At 44.0% G+C, this 23,715-nt stretch overlaps 1 protein-coding gene across 3 annotated transcripts in view; it reads left to right on the forward strand.

Moving 5' to 3' along the window:
- LOC143024649 (transmembrane protein 181) overlaps positions 1-23,715 on the forward strand; it is an 86,011-nt gene that overhangs the window by 46,102 nt on the left and 16,194 nt on the right. For all 3 annotated transcript variants that reach the window (XM_076183589.1, XM_076183587.1, XM_076183588.1), the window contains exons 8-11: positions 1,779-1,906; positions 13,108-13,257; positions 14,368-14,470; positions 19,864-20,088. In XM_076183589.1, the coding sequence (XP_076039704.1) occupies positions 1,779-1,906; positions 13,108-13,257; positions 14,368-14,470; positions 19,864-20,088 (606 nt within the window). The remainder of the gene's footprint in view (positions 1-1,778; positions 1,907-13,107; positions 13,258-14,367; positions 14,471-19,863; positions 20,089-23,715) is intronic.

Here is a 23,715-nt window from a genome sequence, read left to right on the forward strand (position 1 = left end):
TGGAGGAGTGCCTGTATAGTTCCACTTTACAAGGGAAAGGGGGACAAGTGTGAATGTAGTAGTTTCAGAGGGATTAGCTTAAATGTAGTTGGGAAGGCTTATGGGAGGATCTTGATTGAGAGGATTAGGAGAGGAACAGAGGGAGTAATTGGTGAGGAACAGTGTGGATTTAGGACGGGTAGAGGTTGTGTAGATCAGATTTTTGTGGTAAGACAGATATGTGAGAAAGCTATAGGAAAGGGGAAGGATGTTTTTTGGGCTTTTATGGATCTGGAAAAGGCTTATGATTGGGTAGACAGAAAGGCACTGTGGGAGGTTATGCAGATATACGGGATAGGAGGAAAGCTAGGAGCTGTCAAGAGTTTTTATGAGAGTAGTAGAGCTTGTGTCAGGATTGGAAATGGAGAGAGTGAGTGGTTTGAGGTAAAGGTGGGACTTCGTCAAGGATGCGTTATGTCGCCCTGGAGAGTGGGAAGTGAACCAGATCTTGTGACCAAGTCTGAGGATACACTGAAGCAGATGGTGGAACAATTTGGGAACATGAGTGAGATGAGAAGGCTGGAGTAAATGTGGGCAAAAGTAAGGTGATGAGATATGCACAGAGTGATGATGGTTGGAGGTAAACTTAAAGGGTAAAAGGCAGGAGGAAGCACAGAGTTTTTAATACTTTGGGTCACACATATGGCAATGATGAGTGGTGGTGAATTATTGAGTAAAAGAGGCAAGCAAATGTCTAAAGTGAACTTGAGGGGAAATCTGAGGAGGTGGATGGATGGATGGGGTGAAAAGGGATTTGAGTAAAACGGGAATGTCCAATGAGCAGAGAAGGGAGAGGACAAGAGATAGGTGAGTTGAGAATGGTTGTGAATGGACTATTGATTGACACAGCCCAAATGGGTTTCTCCTTGTCTTCTCTTATTTTCACATTAGAGGATGAGTGGGACTATTGTGGGTGTGTTGTTGCTTGCTGCATTGCTTCTGGTCCAGCTAGTGGGCAAGGGACAGGGAATACCCTTCATCCATAAGGAACTAAGGAAAGATTAGTAAAAAGTGTGGAAAGCAGAAGTGGATGGAGTGAACTTGAGAGAATTAGGTGGATGGATAGGGTGAAGGTGGTATTGGATGATGCAAGAGGAATATCTGTCTAATAAGGAAGAGAGAATTAAAAAGATAGTGAGTGAAGAAGGGGTGTAAATGGATGAAGAAATGACCTAGTCCAAAGGGATATTCTGATCTGTTTTGTTAATTATCTAAAGTGAATAAGGAGGGGGAGGGTTGCCATATGATGAAGTGGTTGAGGCAAACCAACTCCAGCTGTTGGGCCCTGCTGTGGAAGTGCTGTATAGCATTTGACCTGAGTAATATGACCCTTTATCTAGAAGGTACCAAGATGGAAGGGGCAATGAATTGGTATTGGAAGGGTGTGGGTTGAGTGTAGGATGGGTATATGCTTTGATAAAGCACCTTTTGGTATATATATAAATTTTTCCCATGTATGACATGGCTTGAAGAGATATTCATATCTGGTTTGTAAGTAGCTAGTAAGGAAAGGGCATTAATATATGGTGAAACAGTGAGAGTAAACCAACTTTGGCTGATTTACTCTTGTTTTGGAAGTGCTCTATAGCTTTTGACCCAAGCAGTGGAATAGTTGAATGGTTTTATTTGGTAAGGTTGTGGATTAATGCTTTGACTTGGCCATACCCCTTAGAGGGGAGAAAAGGCCTTTGATACATGTATATACTTTCCTCCTTAATTTTTTGCTTCTTCTCTTACAGACCCAGTATTTCCTATGACATTCCTAATGGATTCTTGGGTACCTGCTTTCCTGGATGTGCTTTTCCAGGCCTCCTTCTTGTGTGCCCTTCTGCTCTTCTGGCTGTGTGTATACCATGGCTTGAGACAGGTAAGAACAGGTAAACGTGGATTGAAGACCAGAGGAATGTCAATTGAGCAAGGAAGGGTGAGTGCAACAGATAGGAGTAAATGAAGAGTGGTTGTGATTGGGTGAAGAAATGATGGTGCCCAATGGTATTTTCATGTTACTCCATAATTTTTCTTTTGAAAGGGTGTGTGGGGGGGGGGGCTTGCCATATAATGAAGCATTTGGAGTAAACCAGCTCCAGCTGTTGGACTCTACTGTGCAGGTGCAGTGTCTCACTGCATTGCCTTGGACCTAAGCAGTGTTGTGGGGGTCACTTGGTTATTGTGTGTGTGATATGAAATGGGTGAGAGAGTTTAGGGCTCTAGCATAGGAGGAGAATAGAAGTAATTGTGACAAAACAGTGTTTAAGAAAGGATGATGATGTTTGGATAAAATTTATAATAAGGTAGATGTATGAGAAATTTTTGGGAAAGGTTAAGAATGTCTTTTGGGCTTTTATGGATCTGGTGAAGGCATATGAAAGGATCAACAGGAAGACAATGTGGGATATGGTGCAGATGTATTAGATGAGGGGAAGGCTTTTGGAGGCAGTCAAACATTTTTATGTAAGTAATTGAGCTTGTTAAGATAGGAAATGCAGAGAGTGAATGGTTTGAGGTGAATGTAGGGCTTTGTGTGTAGGGTTCTGATATAGAATTGTGTTCCTGTCATTTTCTTATGGTGGTTCTACGGGGAGGATTGTAGTGTGGTCTTGGAAGCAATTAAATGTTTTAGGGGAATGAAAAGTGTCCCTTATTGTTCATTATGTATATAAACAACTTGGACAATAGGATTAGTAGTGATGTTAGTAAGTTTGCGGATGACACTAAAGTAGGACACCAAATTAGGTCAGGAGAAGACACCAAGATACTACAGGAAGATTTGTTCCGAAGAATACAAACTCTTCGGTACTCCTTACCCAAGGATACGCGGCGCGTTTCTACCGCTAACACTGTGTGTGCTTGAAAACACCTCACTCCGAGGGTCTGGGCAACCATTATCCTCAGTAAGGGGCCCTCCTGGGGCAAGGGGGGGCCCCCCCCTCCCCCCACAAGGGTAGGAGGGTAGAAGCTCCATTGTCTAAGCGGTAGCGATCGAGTCAACATCTCTCACAGTCCGGTTAACACTGAAGTTCAGTTGGGGAACAGTATTCCCCGCTCCCGTGCTTGTGCAAGTGCTTGGCTTTGTTTGTATCAGGGAAAAATTAATTTCCTGCGCCAAACCCGGCATCGTTCGATTGTGACGCAAGAAGGCACTCGGCTTCGGCCTTCTACACCCTTCCAACGGCGTCCTTTGTGTGGAGCGTCCTGCATCGCCGCCATCCCGCCGCTTGGAAGTGCTTGAGCACCCTTTTCCCCTACCCCTTCCCTCTCTTTAATCTCCACCGGGTATTCTACGCTTCTCTGTAAGTATGGAATCTGGTCCTAGTGTTGTTGTTCGCGATAGCATGTGTGCCTTCGCCCGCGGTGAATTTCGCTGCCGGGCTATTCTCCCACCGACAATCGTGGACCCACACTCTTGGTGTATCCATTGTCGGAATTTGGAGTGTTCACCTTCACCCCCGTGTACTACGTGCGCTCAATGGGATTATAAGCAGTGGTCCGCGTATTTTCATGCTCACCGGAAGGTGCAGCCCCGGAACAAAGTACGCGGGCGGGGAAGAGGGCTTCCCCCCTCACCCGACACAAAGAGAAGGCATGCTACGTCGGCGGAGGACGCGGGCAGTTGTCTCCCCCCTCCTAAGCGTAGTAAACGGAAAGGTTGTACAATAGCCGCCCCGAGTCAGTCTCAGGCCAAATTGTCTCCTGTTCCTTCCCACAGGGTGGTTAGCTTCGACGGGCACGCGCCTCTGGCCCCCGCGAACTACCCCCCGGGTACGAGATTTTTCCCGGATGCGTCCGCCAGCCCCGCGACGCTACCCGGCAGCTCCACCCCCCCACGGACAAAGGAACCGAGTTCGGAGATTCGGAGCGCGTCAGCCTCTTCTCCTCCTCGGGTAACCCCCAGTCCCCCTTCCACCTATCGTCAGACGAGCCGGGTCATCACCGTAACCCTTTCTATGCCCGGTGGGCAGGAAGCCCGAGGTGTACCCACACGCGCGTTCGTCGTAGGTGACTCAGCTTCGTCCAGAGGAGGCAGTCTCCCCTTGGCGTCTCCTGGACCATCCGCACCCAGGCGGGACTCTCCAAGCGGACATTCCTCGGACCTCCTCCCCACTCTCTGTTCACTCATCACTACGTTGAAGGAACAGATGGAGGCCCAACGGGAATTTTTCCGCGCTTCTCAAGCGCGGTTCGTGCACCGCATGGAAGCTCGTGAGGAGTCACCGCCCCCAAGGGCCCCCCTCGACCATCTTCCACTTGCTCAGCCCCCCCCTGAACCCATCAGTGACGAGGATGGTAGCGTGAGGTTCCTCTCTGCCCGTGCCGACCCCTCCTACGCCGACAACGATGTCCACAGCGCCGTAGGGGGGGGGGGGCACGCTCCCTTTCCCCTCCCGTTTCCCAGTCGGAATCCTCGATGGTGGTCCCACCTTCCTTCTCGGACGTCCTCGCGAGGGTTCGGAGGGCGAATCGACTGGGCCCCCAGAAAGAAGAGGAAGCCACATTCGAGTCTGACATCTTCATGACGGCCAACTCTCAGAAAGCCCAGCCTACTCCCCTCCACCTTCCATGGAGTACGCAGACGGCGAGAGCCATGGCCCAGGCCTCCGACGCTCTCGCAACAAGGACGACCGAGAAGGCGCGTTGGCTTCCGGTCCCATTGGAACACCAGAAGCGCTTCTACACCCCATCGGGGTCAACCCTCAGAGCAGCCTCGATCCCGGCGAGGTTACCAGAGCTGGTTAAGGCGGACACCGAGTCGCTGCGCAGACGAAACGTCCTCCTCTCCGGCAGGGAAGTCAGCGACCACATTCATTCACTGGCTCTGTCCCTGGCGATGAACTCCTGGCTAGAACGCCTCCTTGCCTCGGCGAGGGAGTTCTTACCCGAACTACAACCCCAGGAAGAATGCGACCTCCAGGCTTTTTTGGCAAGCGCGAGCAGAGCCCTGAAGTATCAGGCTTCCTGTCTCTCAACGTCCTGGGCCAACTTCGAGTGCCGCAGGAGAGACACCATCCTCGGGGACCCCAGTGACCCCCTCCTCAGGGAGATTTATGCTCCTTTGAGGAGGGCCCCCCTGCTCACCCACACGCTGATTCCCCCGGATATGGTGGACTTGGCAATCACTAGCGCCAACCAGTTGCTGCACAACAGAGCCATCGAGAGAACAGCCGTCTCTAGCTCGAGGCCAAGGACCACCCCCCCATCGACCCCTCGGTCCTTTCAGACGCAGAGGCAGCCTTTTCGTCTCCCTAAGCGGGAAGACGGGCCCCCACCCAGGACCTCTGCCATCTCACTATGGAGATCCTCCTATTAGCCAAGAACCTCCAAGTGGCACTCAGAGCTCGCTACATCCCAGGGAAGAAGAATGTCTGGGCAGACCACCTCAGCAGAAGGAATCAGGTAATCAGCACGGAGTGGTCCCTCCATCCGGAAGTGGCGACCTTCCTCATCAACAAATGGGGCTCCCCTCTGGTGGACCTTTTCGCCACCAGATGGAACCACCAGCTCCCGGTGTATTTCAGCCCTCTCCCGGATCCGCTGGCAGGGGGAGAGGATGCTCTTCTGCAAAGCTGGGACAACCTCGACACCTACGCTTTCCCACCGTTTCCCTTGCTCCAGAAGGTGCTCCAGAGAGTACGAACCGCATCCAACCTTCGGATGACTTTGATCGCTCCCTGGTGGCCGGAAGCCCCATGGTTTCCAGTTGCCCTCGAGCTAGCAGTGGAGGAGCCCCTGGCCCTTCAGGGAAGACCCGACCTTCTACATCAACCAGTCAACGGGGCCTGGCACAAGAACCCGTCAGCCCTGGCGCTTCACGCGTTCAGACTATGGTCCGGATCCTCCTTGAGAAGGGTTTCCCCAAAGAAGTGGCAGAAGACATGTCCTCCCCTATTCGCTCTTCCTCAGCTACCCTTTATCAAGGGAAGTGGAATGCTTTTGCAGAATGGTGCCACTCCCAAGCAATAGCCCCAGAGCAAGCCACCATTCCTCTGATTGCCTCCTTCTTCCACTTCCTGCGGAAGTCCAAGAAGATCTCCCTCTCGGCAGTACAGGGCTATAGGGCAGCTCTTAATCAGGTGTTTTCTCTGAAGGGCATGGATCTAGCCCTGTCTCCAGAAATTTCCATGCTCTTCAGACATTTCAGAAAATCATGCCCCCCCAGGGAGATCACTTCTCCTCCATGGGATGTGGCATTAGTCCTCAACGCTCTGCGGGGCCCCCCTTACGAACCCCTCCGAGATGCTAATTTCAAGGACCTCACCTTGAAGACAGTTTTTCTCTTGGCCCTGGCGTCTTCCAAGAGGGTCGGGGAGTTGCATGCCATCTCTTATCGAGTCGCCCACTCGAAAGGATGGCAAGAGGTCTCCTTCACTTTTCTGCCCCAATTCATTGCCAAAAACCAGGATCCGGCCAAAGCCGACCCTAGATTCTGGTCCTTTAGTATTCCTTCCTTGGACGACTTTGTAGGGGGCGAACATGCGGAAATGGTCCTATGCCTGGTACATGCTATCCGGACCTACCTCAAGAGGACGAAACATCTTAGACCAGACTTGCCAAGACTGTTCGTCTCTACCAGGGGTACACCCAAGCCCGTCACTAAGACTTCCATTTCTTACTGGATCAAGGAAGTCATCCGCAGGGCCTACGCCTCGAGCCCCACGGATTACCCTGGAGCAAAAGCTCATGACCTCAGGGCAATAGGCCCCTCCCTAGTCTTCCGAAAGAATCGGTCAGTCAACCAGGTCCTTCAAGCAGGTATATGGAAGTCCCAGACTACGTTCACTTCCTTTTACCTCAAAGATGTCATGTGGGAATCCTTAGGGACCTTCTCTCTGGGCCCCATAGTGGCCGCCCAAGAAGTCCTGAGATAACATACCCCGTACCAATGGCACACAGCCAACCCTGAAGCCTCATCCAAGTTCTGGATCGGCAACCATGGGGATACCTATCCCAAGTCCTTCTCATACGCCTACATTCCCTTACCTCACCGAGGGCTCTCAAGCATTCCAATGGAATCAGTTCGAGCCCTGCAAGGGGTACAAAGTGAGTATGCCCTGTCTGTCTCCACTCTGGTAACAGATCCAGGTGCCCTTCACAGTTTCGGGGAATGTATAAGGGTCTGGTCAACGTAGATCTTAGCACTCTACATTTTCTCCTTACGAGGGTTTCCCAGGCTAGATAAATACTTCCTTCCCCCCAAGTCCAAGTCTCCTTGGGTAAGGAGTACCGAAGAGTTTGTATTCTTCGGAACAAATGTAATTTTAGCAGGAAAAATAATTTTTCCCTGATACAAACCTGAGGTACTCCTTACCTCTAATGGCCCTCCTCATCCACCCCGCTAGTAGTTCCTTCTCCCTGGCCTGTCAACCCTCGTGACTAATTTCATACCTGGCTCAGACAATGGAGCTTCTACCCTCCTACCCTTGTGGGGGGAGGGGGGGGCCCCCCTTGCCCCAGGAGGGCCCCTTACTGAGGATAATGGTTGCCCAGACCCTCGGAGTGAGGTGTTTTCAAGCACACACAGTGTTAGCGGTAGAAACGCGCCGCGTATCCTTGGGTAAGGAGTACCTCAGGTTTGTATCAGGGAAAAATTAATTTTCCTGCGAAAATTACATATTATGAAATTTTCGTTATGGTTGGTGAAATGGCTAATGGACTTCAATATCTCAAAGGGCAGTGTGTTAAATGTAGGTTTACACAACCCAGAAAGTAGGTAAAGCTTAGATAACACCTTTTAAGAGAAAACGGAGTGCAAGAGAGACTTGGGAGTCCTAGTGAGTCCTGACTTTAAATCCAAGAAACTGCATTAGTACCAGAATAAAGAGTTAAAAGAGCATATAGGTTTCATTGCTAGAACTATTATGAATAAAAGTGCAGAGGTAGTTATCTGGCATTAGTTAGACCCATCCTTGACTATGCAGTACAGTTTTGGTCTCTGTCCTATAGAATGGATATCAATTCACTAGAATCAGTACAGAGGAGAATGACCAAAATGATACATGGGCTCAGAAATTTACCTTAAGAGGACAGGCTTAGGCACCTTAATTTACACTCTGGAAATATGCAGAGTGTGGGGTAATCTAATAGAGGTGTTTAAGTGGATCAAGGGCTTTAACAAGGGGGTTGCAGACAAGGTCATCATGTTAAGGCAACAGGGCAGGACTTGCAGTAATGGATTTAAACTGGACAAATTTAGATTTGAGAAGGAAATAGGCAAGAACTGGTTTATCAGTAGAGTGGTAAACAAATGGAATTGACTTGGTAACCATGTAGTGAGTGCTGAAACCATCGGTTTTTAGAAAATGTTTGACAACTTTATGGATGGGGATGATAGGCGGTAATGGACATGGAACTGCCTTAAGGTCTCTTGCAGTCTCCTTCATTCTTATGTTCTAAAGGTATCAGGTGATGAACACAGAACAATGTACAAAGAGGTGATTGTTTCCATGGGGTATGGGGTAGAGACTTGGAATTTAAGGGAAACAGAAATGATGAATTCAAATGTGTTTGAGATGAAGTATTTAAGAAGCACGTTTTTACGAGAGTAGTAGAGCTTGTAAGGGGGAAAAAGCTTTTGGTGTATGTATGTAGTAGAGCTTGTGTTAGAAATGGAGAGAGTGTGTGGTTTGAGGTAAAGATGGGACTTTGCCAGGGATGTGTTATGTCACCTTGGCTGTCCAATTTATACATGGATGGGGTAATGCAAGAGGTAAATCCAAGGGTAATGGGTTGGGGATTGGAGATGGTGAAAGAAAATGGAGAAAAGTAGGAGATAAAACCAGTTGTTGTTTGCTGATGACACTGTGCTTGTAGCAGGGTCATAGGAGGGATTGAGGAAGTTAGTGACAGAGTTTGGGAAGGTGTGCAAAAGAAGGAAATTGAAAATAAATGTGGGTAAAAGTAAGGTGATGAATTGTACAAGGGGAGAAAGTAGCAGCAGAATGGAAGTGAGGACAGGTTTCCCTTGCTATTCATACATACATACATATACCAAGGCTTTTTCCCCCTTACAAGGGAGGTAGCCAAAAAGGAAAAGGCATAAAATCATTCCCACCCATTCCATCCTTGAATACACTCCACACCCCTCCACCCTCCCTCTTATCTTAGCACCTCCTGGATGACGGGTCATCCCTGCACCTTGTCCACTGCCCTGGGTCAGAAGCAGTGTCGCAAGACACAGCACATCCACAGCAAGGCCGCTTCATTAAATCAGCGACCCCCCCCCTCTACGTCCACCCATGCATAAAAGGAGAAGACGGGGAGAAGCTTCATTTATACGATCCTTTTGAATTGATACCACTCGCTCATTTTTCGATGTAGGCGCTCGATTATACAGTCACCAAACTGTAAACAAATGCACCGCGATTGCAGCACCACCCACACTTCATCAGCCACCCATTGAAACTTGTTCCCATTCTTTATTCAGTTGTGTTTACTCTCTCGGCCTGTATTCACCTTGGTCTTTTTTTTTTTTTTTTTTTTTTTTTTTTTGTCATGTGTTGGACTTGTGATCGACAGCTATTTCCCTCCCGGAAGAGAGCTCAGAGCTTGTATGACCGATCTATGGGTAATACTATGACCTTACACACACACACACCCCCACAACTCCCCGCCTGCGAGAGTCAGAGTAACGACCCGAAGCGCAGCGATACCGAAATAATTTCGGCCCTGGGGAGGATTCGAACCAGGTACTGCGAGCACCACCGTGCTGTGTATCAGTGTCTGTGCTTTGTGCTACTATTTCACATTCACTGTTGCTTTTACAAGAGTAATACATAATGTGATTGCTCCCAAGTGGCCTGCAACAACTACTACTGGTGAGATAAAGCCCAAAAGACCAAGGAAGAGTTTATTGTTGGAGAAAAAACTTGAAATTGTTAAACACCATAAGGGAGGTGAATGGGCTAATGACAGAATCATGCAGTTGCCCCAATCAGTTGTCTCCACAATAATCAAACAAGGAGACAGTGTAAAGAAAGCTGGTCAAACAGCTTCTACATTAATGGCAAAGATGCTGACAAGGCAGAGGGAATTAATAATGGAGGAAATGGAGAGGCTGTGGATCGATGACCTGTCTCACCACAGCAATTCTCTTTCTACCTCCCTTGTGACAATGAAAATCCTCTCAATTTATAATGATCTACATAAGAAGGTATATGAAGTCAAAGATGAGTCAACTTTCAGTGCCAGTAAGGTGGTTTGACTGTTTTAAAGCCTGAGCAGCCCTACACAACATCAAGATGAGGCAGCAAGTTCTGATGAGCCTTTCGTTGCAGCATTCATACCAACACTGACAAAACACATTGAAGAGTGTGGCTACAGTGCCAAACAGGTGATAAACTATGACATGACAGGCCTGTATTGGAAGAAAATGTCATCCAGAACCTTTATTGCTAAGGAGGAGAAAACGATGCTGGGATTTAAAGTGGTAATGCAGCTGGGGACATGAAGCTGAAGCCTTTATTGATCTACTGCTGTGAAAATCCAAGGGCACTTAAGGACTATGTGAAAGAATATCTCTCAGTGATATATAGATCCAACAAGAAGGGCTGGATGACGTCTTCAATGAACCAGCATTATGTTGCAAATTATTTGTCCCTTGCACTGCATGACTATGCTGCCAATGAAAACATTGTCAACTGTTTCCTCCTGCTGGTTGACAATGCCCCAAGCCACCTAACAACTGTGGAAGATTGGGCAGACAACATAGAGGTGATGTTTCTGCCCAAAAACATGACAACGCTCATCCAGCCCGTGGACCAAGGTGTGATTGCCACTTTTAACCCCTTCCATACGGTGCCGCACAAGTAGGCGTCATGGGGAGCGAGTGTATTCGCGAGGCTGCCATATCGGCGTCTTGATTATATTTATTGTAGTCGCCCCTCCATAATGACATTCTTTCTAATTCTTTTGTAATCGCATTTTCTATGGTTATCAAAATTCACGGGTGAAGAGAGAACGATCGATATAAGCGGTGACTATATTTTATGATGCGAGTATTATTACGACACATCGTACGGCTGGCATTGGCTGCTGCCACCGAGATCTAAGTCCATGACGCCTACGTGTGCGGCACCGTATGGAAGGGGTTAAGATGTATTACCAGGGCCACACAATGAGTCAGCTGATTAACATGACTGACAGCCCAGACAAGCCCACAGTCAAGCAGTTCTGGGCCAATTATAATATCAAGAAGCCCATTGACAATATAAGTGCATCATGGAAGGAGGTGACAAAAAAAAAAACAATGAATGGCTGCTGGAAGAAACTGTAGCCCGGGTGTGTCAAGCCAGCTGATGACTTCATTGGATTTAGTGATGTGGCACTAATTTGTAAGGAGATTGTCAGGCTCTCACATACTGCTGGCTTCAAGAAGGTGGATGAAGATGATGTGAATGAATTGCTACAGTCCCATGATAAGCCACTCAGCAATGAAATTCTGATGGAGTTGGAATGAGAACGAGGTCTCCATGACAATGATGATGAGGAGGATGATGTGCCCCAGCAAGGCCTTGACATCAAAACACCTTATGAGGTGTTCTCTGACCTAGATGCAATCATTGAAAAAATAAAGGAAAAGGACCCAAACCCAGCATGAAGTGGAACAGTTGCCTATATGTGGAGCAAGCCTTCAAGGTCTACAGAGATATATTTGAGGCCAAGAAAAGAAAGGCAAGGCAAATCACCATTTCCAACTTCTTCAAACCTGCCACTCCCTCCCACCCAGCCCCCCTCCCTGCATCAGCTGATCTGGACTCCCCTCTGCTACCTCTCCAGTCTATCTCTGGTGATGTTCCATCTACCTCTGCTGCCCAGGATTCATCAAGCCCTACCAACTCTGATGACGAGAAGAAGGCTTCCTTCAGGATTTAAGACTAGCCATGAAAAGTATGAATGGTGCAGGATCGGGTAACTAGTGGCTAGTGGCGTTCTACAGAGCTTCTTTTTCTGCTCTTTCCAGTGGATATAGGCCTCCTGGGGAAACAACTGTATAAAAAATAATGCGTCTGTAACACTACCTCTTTGGATGGGTTGGAAAAGTGTTATATATCTCAATATAGGCTAGGCCAAGGCTACTCTCCCCATTAAATTAAATCCTATTAACCCCTTCCATACGGTGCCGCATACGTAGGCGTCATGAGGAGCAAGTGGATACGCGAGGCTGCCATATCGGCGTCTTGATTATATTTATTGTAGTTGCTCCTCTGTAATGACACTCTCTAAACTGTCTGTAATCACATTTTCTATGGTTATCAAAATTCACGGGTGAAAGAGAGAATGATCGATATAAGCGGTGACTATATTTTATTATGCGAGTATTCGGCTGCTGCCCGCGAGATTTAAGGCCTGTACTGAAGAGGTTAAAACTTAAGTTCACTATCTAATTGTTTGTTATTCGATCTAGTTTTCAGGAATGTAACCCAATTGTATAGTAGGGGAAACCTGTATTAAGGGAGAGAGACTGAGGGGAAGTGAATAGTTTTAGATACTTGGGTGTGAATGTGGCGGGAAAGGGAGGAGTGGAAGTGGAGAAAGCAGAAGTGGATGAAATGAAAGGGGAATTCCAAGAATGGGATGGATAGATGGGATAAATCTGCCTTTAGGTACACTGGGAATGTCTGTTAAGCAGAGAAGGGAGATGACAAGAAATAGATGTGATTGGAGAGTTTTTGTAAATATCAGAATTGATGTGCTTGAAAAGATTTCTTTTTGTCTGCTCTGTAAATTCTTGAGTGGATGAGTGAGGAGGATTACCATGTAGTGAAGGTGTAGGGGTAAACATCTTTGGATGTCAGGCCTTGCTGTGGAAGTGCTGTTTCTTGCTGCATTGGTTCTGATCTAGGCAGTGGGTGGGAGACCAGGATGACCCTTCATCCAAAAGGAGCTAAAATAAAAGTGAGTTTTGGGTGTGTATGGGATGTGTAAAGGGTGATTTTATGCCTTAGCTGAGCCCTTATAAGGCAGAAAGATTTCTTGGTATATGTATATGCAAATAGATATTGTCTAAATAATTGCTGATCATATAGGTCTTCTTTGGATTATTGTTTCCCTTAACACAAGAAAAATTTGTTTCAGAATGAGAGAACATTTTTAAGTTTTTATTTACCAAAACTTGTAGTTGTTGGACTGATGTGGTTATCAGCAATAGTCATGGCAACTCTTCAAAAATACAATGAGTTACAGGATCCCACCTATTCAGCCTTCATTGAAACTAACCATTTCCATGTAAGTAAACAAATTCATTTAGTTTTAGTGGTTCATGATTTGTCATTTAGATTTCTGTAAATGTATAATAAGTTTTGTTAACGTGTATCTAATTCCATATGTATACCCTGTTTCATTCCATTTACATATTTTTTATATATCTGATCATACCATTTCATCTCAATATTTCACCAAAACCCCATAGACATCATCCCCACAGAAAAAAAATAAAATCCTCAGGAGATGTAAGGGCCACACTGTTATGCTTGTGTTCAGGAAACCATCCAGCTCTTAAGATAGTATCAATGCAAAACAGGCCTGGCCACAGAATTATGGTGCCCTAGATGCAGCCTCCACATAGAAGACCCTGAACACCACATCCTGTACTGCCACATATTAAAAGATCCCTAGACAATAATATAATTCTATTCCAAATGATGTATTGGCCTGCATGGTGGCTGTGAACACATTAAGACCCATTTAATGTCCTTCCCATTTCATCACCTTGGAGATAAAGACACCACCATGTTGTTCAACAGTGCTTCCACACCAGAGGCTGACAGTCAGAGCTGATTTACCTCCACCACTTCATATTATTGCAACTCTCCCCATCTACTCAGAATTTTACAGAAGAGATGAAAAAAAAATCCCCTTCAGACCATGTCATCCTTTTACCCTTTCTTAAAATCTTCCTTCATTCACTCCCTGTCTTTTGCACTCTCTATGCCCTGCTCCACAGATATTCCTCTCACATCCAAGGCCTCCATAACTTATCCATCAACCTTATTCTTGGTTAGCCTCTTAATTTGTGATAAAAATCACAAATACTGACAAATATGTCAGAAGAAGCTCCATTTAGAAACTCATGAAGTTCCTGACATGGTCTTTCCTCTGACATTAAATTTGTACATGCTACACTTACATTGTACTGGTGTAGTAGTTGATAGGATTTGCAGTGTGTATTACTTTTGATGTTTTATTGTTTCACTAAATAAAACTGATATGAATGTGTCATTAATAAAGCTGCTTTAAAAAAATATGATGAAGTTGTAGAAGTTAAAACTTCTGGTACTGTATAAAATACTTGGTAAAAAGTCAGATATGGATTATAAATATTTTGCTTTTTTTCAGAACTTCAAGGTATTTTTCTTGTTGTTTGGTGCCATTTACATTTTGTACCTGGTTTACCTCATCATCACAGCATATGCTGAACTCCGGTCTATGCCCTATTTTGGTAAGAGTAGTGTCTTATTTTATATACATATACCAAGGGCTTTTTCCCCCTTACCAGAGAGGTAGCCAATGTCAAAGGCATAAATCCACTCCCACCCATTTCATTACCACATAATCCACTCCCTTTCACCACTCCTCATCCCTACATCTCACCTGCTGCCCTGAGAGTGAAGCAATGCAGCAAAATACATCACATCCTGTAGAGTTGTTATTTACTTCTACATTGGTGAATTAAAATCAGGGAGTTGTCGTAACTTTAATGTTCCAGACTGTTCTCTGGTCGATATATACAATGCAACCTCCAAGTGAGACTGGGAGGGGGGTTGCTAGATTTTACATATTTACAAATACACAAAATTTACAGTGGTGCCATATGCTGATCGCCACATAAAAAGAAAGGGTTAGGTTGAGCAACAAAGGAGGCATGAGGTACAGGTGTCCTGGAGTCTTGGTAACACACTGGTGGCTTCTTTTGTTCAAGCAGATGTTTTAGGTGTCTGACCCAAAATGTGGCAAGGCCTATTGTTTGGTACAGGGCGTTGGCTGGAAAGTCGGGTTCTCTGGTCACTTAGGGACAATAGACTGTCCCTTGGGAGGATCTGTGACAATGGAGAATATCTTGAGAGTCAGTCTGAAGATGGATTTTTGCTTGCTCCATATGTGTGTGTGCATGCTGGACATTGAAAGGGTTGATAACAATCTACAGCAAGGCCCCTTCATTTAATCAGCGACTCCCTCTCTCTGTACCCTCATGCAGAAAAAGAGAGGATGGGGAGAAATCCCTTCGGGCTGTGTCATAATATCATTCACACATACTCCCCCCCCCTCCCCCACCCACTGTCTTCCATGCATCTCAGCATCATCTATACACAACCATTCCAGAAGAGATAACTCTTGTTAGAAGGTGGTGAAAGGTGCAAATGGAGAGATGATAATGGAAGAGGAGGCAGTAAGGGGAAGATGGGCAGATTATTTTAGTGAGCTGCTAAATGTGGAAGAGGATAGGGAGGGAGTGATGGTAGCAGTGGGAAGTGCTAAGAAAATTATAGTGATGAGTGAGGAAAATGGAGGAGAAATAAGAAAAGATGAGGTGCAAGTAGTTATCAAAATGATGAGAGCAGGTAAGGCACCTGGGTTAGATGGGTGTCATGTGGAGTGTCTGAAGAAGGGAGGTACAGTAATAGTGGACTGGCTAATGAGGTTGTTTAATGTGTGTCTAAGGGAGGGTAGAGTACTGGAGGATTGGAGGAGTGCCTGTATAGTTCCACTTTACAAGGGAAAAGGGGACAAATGTGAGTGTAGTAGTTCCAGAGGGATCAGTTTGTTGAGTGTAGTTTGAAAGTCATATGTGAGGGTTTTGATTGAGAGGATTAGGAGAGGAACAGAGGGAGGAATTGGTGAGGAACAGTGTGGATTTAGGATAGGTAGGGGTTGCAGGGATCAAATATTTGTGGTAAGACAGATATGTAAGAAAACTTGGAAAAGGTAAGGATGTTTTTTTTTGGCCTTTATGGATCTAGGAAAGGCTTATGACAGGGTAGTTATGAAGGCACTGTGGGAGGTTTTGCAGATATATAGGATTGGGGGAAAGCTGTTAAGGGCAGTTAAGAATTTTTATGAGAATAGTAGACAGGGTTGCGGAGTCGGATGGTATAAGGTCCGAGTCTAACTCCGACTCCAACTCCTAGGATGCCGACTCCAACTCCAACTACGACTCCTTTGATTCCTCTGATTCAGACTCCAACTCCAGACTCTGACTCCGACACCCGACTCTGACTCCCGACTCCTTAACTCCTTGACCCCTATATGGAAATCTATTCTGTAGATCGATATACCAGCCTCCCACACCTATTCAGCAAGCATTTCATAAATATTTTTCATGTATATTATTTTTTACGTGAAACATTCACTTGTAGGATAAATATACTCGCATATACACTCACCCAGCTTTATATATATATATATATATATATATATATATATATATATATATATATATGCACACAAGCACGTATATTCGTATAAACATATATATATTAAATATATAATGGTATTATTTATGCTCATGATCATCTACCAGCTTATGAGCACTTTCAAATCTGTCATGGCAGAGTTGCCACTTCAAGCTATATTTTTTCTTTTTCCTTTGTGCCCCTCCCCTCCCCCCCAAAAAAAAAATCTGTTATTTCATTTGTCCATTCTCATAAACCTTCTATCACAATATTAGGAAGAAATGTGACAAATCATGATGAGGAATGGTTAATGGAGGATGCCCTACCTAGTACTTACTACAGAATTAATTTCACCATGTTATCATAAAAACCAGGAATCGGTTCAGGAAAGAGAGAGACAACCTTCCCCTGTGCACACTGTTCATAGCTGCTGTTGTTCCTCCCCTTTTCAGTCATCACCAAATGCTGTGACATATGCTCTGTCATTCCTATCTGGCCTCTGAGACTGGTCAAAATTTATCTTGGGCATTATTCCAGTATGGCATAGCTCCTACAAAACAGTAAACCACACAAAAACACTTCCATTGACTTTTACATACATGAAGACGTACGTGCATACTGCATACGTAGTGGATATTTACTATTGTCTACACTGCCATGTACGTGTGTACATGATGGAGTTCTAGATGTTAACATAATTTGAATTAATTAGACTGTCAACAAAGGTAAAATAGCTAGTTTAAATTATTTAAAGATAAAAATCATCTCTGTCACTTGACAGTTGACAAATTATTCAGGAATTTGAATTAATTATATTTATTGAATATTTATTAAAAATAGAAATACATTCCACTGGCTATAACTCCCAAATTGTAGAATGAATGAAACATTATTACAAACTACATTCTGGAAACTTCTATAAATGGTATATATCCTGTAACTAGCTATAAAACTATTCTATACTGGATGGTTATTAAATTTTCTCAACACAAAACATATCAATTTTTTTAGATTTTTTAAACTTGGAATAATGAGACCTACTGCTTTCTATTTGCACAATAGCAACAAATTATTTCACATACGAAAACTGCTAAATTGTGCAACTGGTAAAACCAAACAGGGAAACCATGTTAAAAGAATAATTTTATTGGACTTAACCCCTTCCATACGGTGCCGCACACGTAGGTGTCATGAGGAGCAAGTGGATTCGCGACGCTGCCATATCGGCGTCTTGATTATATTTATTGTAGTCGCCCCTGTGTTTTTACATTCTCCCTAATCTGCTCTTAATCCCATTCTCTGTGGTTTTCAAAATTCACGGGTGAAAGAGAGAACGATCGATATAAGCCGTGACTATATTTTATGATGCGAGTATTATTACGACATGTCGTACGGCTGGCATTGGCTGCTGCCCGCGAGATTTAAGTCCCGTAGTGAAGTGGTTAAGGAGTCGGAGTCAGATAAAAAATTCCGACTCCGACTCCTAGTACTCTTAGAAATCTGACTCCGACTCCCAGCTTAAACCTCCGACTCTCTCCGACTCCGACTCCGAAACCCTGATAGTAAAGCCTTTGTTGGAATTGGAAATAGAGCAAGTGAGGTAAAGATGGGACTGTATCAGGGATGTGTCATATTGCTATGGCTGTTCAATGTGTACATGGATGGGTTGGTGCAGGAGGTAAATGTGAGGGTAATGGCCAGGGGACTGGAGATGGTAAAAAAAATTGGAGAAAAGTGGGAGGTGAGCCAGTTGTTATTTGCTGATGACACTGCGCTTGTGGCAGCATCAGAGGGGAGATTAAGGGAGTTAGTGATGGAGTTTGGGAAGATATGCTATAGGAGAAAGTTGAAGGTAAATGTGGGTAAAAGTAAAGTGATGAGATATACAAGGGGAGAAGATGGCAGTGAGTTGGAAGTAAGTCTTAAAGGAGAGAGAGGCTGGAGGAAGTGGATAGTTTTAGGTAATTGGGGTTGCATGTGGCAGGAAAGGGAGAAGTGGAGGTGGAGGTAAATTGTAAATTGAGAGAAGCAAGTAAATGCCTTGGGGTGATTAAAAAAATGTTACGAGAAATAAGCATCTGGGAATGGATGTAAAGAGGAGATTGTGCTTATGTCTTAGTATGGGGTAGAGACTTGGAATTTAATAGAGGCAGAGAGGAAAAGTTTGAATGTGTCTGAGAAGCATGGTAGGGGTTACTTGGTTGGATAGAGTGAGAAATGAGGAGGAGAGTAGGAGTGGAAAATGAGATGACAGATAGGGCTGATGAAAGAGTAATGGAATGGTTTGGACACATTAAAAGAATGAGTGAAGAAAGATTAGTAAAAGATGTGTGGAAGGTGGAGGTAGAGGTAGGCGAATTTGAGGAGACGACCAAGGATGAGGTGGATGGATAGTGTGAAGGGGACATTGAGCAAAAGGGGAATATTTATTGAGGAAGGGAGAAGGTAGGAGTTAGGATTATGCAAGGATGGAGGGGTGAAGGATTGGGGGTAGGGGGTGTTTATGTGTGAATGATATTTTGATGCAACCTTGTCTTCTCTTTTCCTGTATGAGGGAACAGAGAGTGGTGGTTGCTGATTAAGTGAAGTAGCCTTGCTTTGGATGTAGTGTGTCTTGCTGCATTGCTTCTGACCCAGGGCAGTGGGCAGGGAACAGGGATGACCCATCATTCATGAGGAGTTAGATGGGAGGGAGGAAATGGTGGTGGAGGGGAGAGGAATGGGTGGAAGTAAGTACATGCCTTTGGTTTGGCTACCTTCCTTATAAGGGGGAAAAAGCTCTTGGTATATAGATAGATATCATCTTATTCTTAGTATGATTTTGTCATGTTGTTTTGGCTGCAACTTGTTGAATGTATTTCAAATGTTTGTGTATAGCTAGGCTAATGGTACTTTTGATGCTCTCCATGTGTGTTTGCATTTGTACACACACACAAACACACAATATGATCTGCTCCAGTGTTGGTTGTTGTATAGCTGTGTAAAATAAATGCTGACTTGAAAAGGCATCTCAGTGTGTTTGGTGTTAGGTGCCAACTGAGAATTATAGGTCATCACTGGTATGACATTCTATTAATTAAACCAGTTATGTTACTCTCAGTGCAAGTCTGTTATCAGCTTAATTTGTGGATGATGCCCAACTCTGGTTATATGGATATATAGCATGCTTCCCAGAAATTGATCCCACTGACAGGGTTTTCTCCAGAAGAGACAAGGGAACACCTAGGGAACTTATGGTATGAACAGATTGATCAATCTTGTCAAGAGCTATTTGGAACAGGATTGGTAGCTGCATGGGGGTTTGCTTAGGAAAATTATGGGGAATAGTGGTGACATGTGAATAAAGTGACACACCTCTTGACATATTTTCTTCTATTAATAATGACATTTGGTAAGATAGCTCATCTCTGAGGTGACTTATATATGTTTCTGCCTTCCCCAGATGTACGCCTGAAGTTTGTGACAATGCTAATGTTGATTGTGGTGTGTGTGACCTTGACCATCACACTTCTTCGCTTTGGTGTTGGCGTGATGGAGGATAACTTTGTGGCTCAACTTTCAACACACTATGATTCCTCTGCACAGTTCATGGCTTTTTATGGGCTCCTTAACCTCTACCTGTACACCATGGCCTATGTCTACTCGCCCTCTGAACGAGCCATACTTGGTAAGTAGTCATTATCATCTTCCTCTTTTTCCTTCCTCTTCTTCACCTTCATCATCATCAATCATTATCATCACTTTAGAAGTGCTAGTAATTGCCCAAAATATTTGTTTCTTTTTCTCTCTCATTTCTTATTCTATTTTATTTATTATATATTTATTTATTTATTTTATTTTATTTTTTTGGTAGACAGATATGTGTGAAAGCTTTAGTGTAAGGTAAGGATGTTTTTTGGTACTTATGGATTTGGAAAAGGCTTATGACAGGGTAGACAGAAAGGCATTATGGGGGGTATTGCAGATATACAGAATGGGATTGGGGGAAAGCTTTTAAGGACAGTCAAGTGTTTTTATAAGAATAGTCGTGCCTGTGTTAGAATTAGAAATGGAGAGAGTGAGTGGTTTGAGGTAAAGATGGGGCTGCATCAGGAATATGTCATGTCACTATGGCTATTAGATGTGTGCATGCATGGGGTGGTGCAAGAGGTCCAAGGATAATGGGCAAGGTATGAGATGGTTAAAGAAAATGGAGAAAAGTAGGAGGTGAGCCAGTTGTTGTTTGCTGATGACACTGTGCTTGTGACAGGATCAGAGATGGGATTGAGACAGTGATGGAGTTTGGGAAGGTATGCAATAGGAGGAAGTTGAAGGTGAATGTAGGTAAAAGTAAGGTAATGGGATGTACAAAGGGAGAGGATGGCAGTGAATTGGAAGTAAGTCTTAAGGGAGAGAGTCTAGAGGAAGTGGATAGCTTTTAGGTATTTGAGGTTGCATGTAGCAGGAAAGGGAGGAGTAGAAGTGGAGCCCTTGGAGATGAAAAAGTGTCATGAGAAATAGTTATCTGGAAATGGATGCAAAGAGGAGATTATATGAAGGGGTGATTGTGCCGATGGCACTGTATGGAGCAGAGACTTGGAATTTAAGAGAAGTAGAGGGGAAGCTTAAATGTATTTGAGATGAAATGTCCGAGAAGTATGGTAGGGGTTACAAGGTTGGATAGAGTCATAAACAAGGTGAGGAGGAGAGCAGGGGTGGAAAAGGAGATGGCAGGTAGGGGTGATAAAAGAGTATTTGGAGGGTTTGGACACATGTAAAGAATGAATGAAAAAAATTAGTAAAAGAAGTGTGGAAGGCAGAGGTGGAGGAAGTGAACTTGAGAGGGCAACCGAGGACAAGATGGATGGATGGGGTGAAAGGGGCTTTGAACAAGAGGAAAATGTCTGTTGAGCAAAGAAGAGAGAAAGCAGGAGATAGGGGTGAGTGGAGAATGGCAGTGTATAGATGATATTATGGTTATAGGATGTGAGGGGATCAGGGTGGAGGGTGGTGGAGTAGGGTGTGGTTGTGTGCAAGTAATTTTTTATGCAACCCGAAGGGATTTCTTCCCGTCTTCTCTTTTCCTGCATGAAGGGACAGAGGGAGGGTGTCACCAAATAAGTGAAGTGACCTTGCTGTGGACACACTGTGTCTTGCTGTGTGTAATGGCTCTATTGGCAAATGCAGCAATTTTTTTTTTTTTTTTTTTTTTTTTTTTTTTCTTTTATTGCTACTGCATTTGTCCCCAGCTTTCATTATAGTCCTGTTGTTAGCAGCCTTTGTGAATATGGAGGTTTTAATTTTGGTGTTAATGTCAATGAGGATGTTTAGGAAAGGGAGTTTTCCATCTATGCTTGATTCCATAGCAAAATGTAAGACAGTTCTCTGTAAACTCCCGGACTAGCAAGGTCTTATGGGGCATTAAAGGAGAGGAAGCAGTCATCAATGTATCTAGTGCACATCTTAGGTCTTCTTATTCCTTCAAATACTCATTCTTCAACTGCTCCCATATAAAAATGAGCAAATAGAGCAACCAGGGGAGATCCCAAAGCCACTTCATCAATTTGTTGGGACAAATCTCCTCAATGTGAGTAGAAGGAGAGTACCCTAATACAAGTGAGAAGCAATTGTTAAAGGGTGTTCTCCAGGATGTCAAGTAAAGCCCCTATATGCATGGTATATTTTCTGAATTATAATATTAATGGTTTCTTGAATACTGTATTTTTCGGACCATAAGGCGCAGGCAAAATCCTTAAAATCTACCAAAATCTGGTGGTGCACCTTATCGTGAGGTGTGCCTTATGTGTGCCTTCAGTGCAAAAAAATACCTCGTACAGTGACGTACTATTTTGACACGTTTCATAGCTTGCCTGCCGACAGCGACAGTGCATAGGCCTAGCAAAAGTTACAACCAAGTTATAACCAAGATGCATGTATCTTGAAAAGAAAATTGTGAAAACTTCGACAGTTTTTGAGTCCATGCCACCGCATTCATTCACACTATCATGTCTATGACATGATAGCATCCACAACACAGACAGCCATTTTGCATTGGTCTAGTCTCGCTCCACTCAGACTGTAACAGGGATGCTGCGTTTTCTACACTGCTGTGTAGGATGGGAGTGTTGCCATACTGGGGCATACATTTTCTCGGGCGTGTGCAGATTTTCATAGCAAGATGTACTTGTCAAACTTTGACAAAATGTTGGTTCTAGTTTTTTATTCTTGAATGTGTATAAGAAACCCATGCCCTAACATATTCAATGAAATATGAAAAAAAAATCTTTTTTTATATTATTATCGCAAAAAGAAAGCTGAAACTTGAGCGTAGAATTTTTTCTACACCGTAAAAACGTATCTTTTGGGGTACAATATATTATAATTAACATAATTACCAATAAAAGTCATATTTTGATGTACCATTTATTATTTGATAACTAGTTAAGTGTTTTTTAAACAACAGCTTGAGTTTTTAAATGTTTTGAACAGCCTACTGATATGTAGAAAAAATTTCCTTGTGTCCTTGTGCAATTGCCACATGCTGCTATTTTTCTATGTTTTGGTACAAAGTTCTACGAAACGGCAACCCTGGACTGAGTAATTTGTTAATAAATCTTCTGTTTTTAAGTGAATCGAGAATTCCGGGAATAAAACTGCTAATGTTGGTTTTATTCCCCACAATTCCCATAACGTGTTTGTGTTGTTTTTTAGGGGTATTGGCAGGGCAGACCGTCCATGGAGGTGGTCTGATTTCACTGACAAAAAAAAAAAAAAGAACCTTATTTATTTTTGTAATTTTGCTAAATCCCAACCGATTTTTCTCATTCAACAACGAAAATGTTCAGTTCTGAATGCACTCACATATGGATTATAAGTTTTGATGACATGATGAATAGTTTTTGAGATCAGATATCATACATTTTTCATGAAAATAGGCACCTTTCCAAGTTTATGCAAATGAGCGTAGGTTAATTACCTCCAATATTAAGAATTCTGCCAATCATAGTGCAGATATTCGGGAACCAATTAAAACAATGGACCCAGCTTGGAATCTCAGGGAAGTCAGGGGCCAATCAAAACAAGAGGCCCAGCCTATGGGGTATTATATAAGGGTCAAAATTTCGTTCTTAACCATATTATCTTTTGCATAGGCCTAGCAAAATTTACAACCAAGTTATAACCAAGATGCATGTATCTTGACCATAAAATTACAAAAACTTCGACAGTTTTTGAGTCCATGCCACCGCATTCATTCACGCTATCATGGCTATGACATGATAGCATCCACAACACAGACAGCCATTTTGCATTGGTC

The sequence above is a fragment of the Oratosquilla oratoria genome, chromosome 4 (genome assembly GCF_046742065.1).
Source record: "Oratosquilla oratoria isolate Oo_2021 chromosome 4, ASM4674206v1, whole genome shotgun sequence".
NCBI lineage: Eukaryota > Metazoa > Arthropoda > Malacostraca > Stomatopoda > Squillidae > Oratosquilla > Oratosquilla oratoria.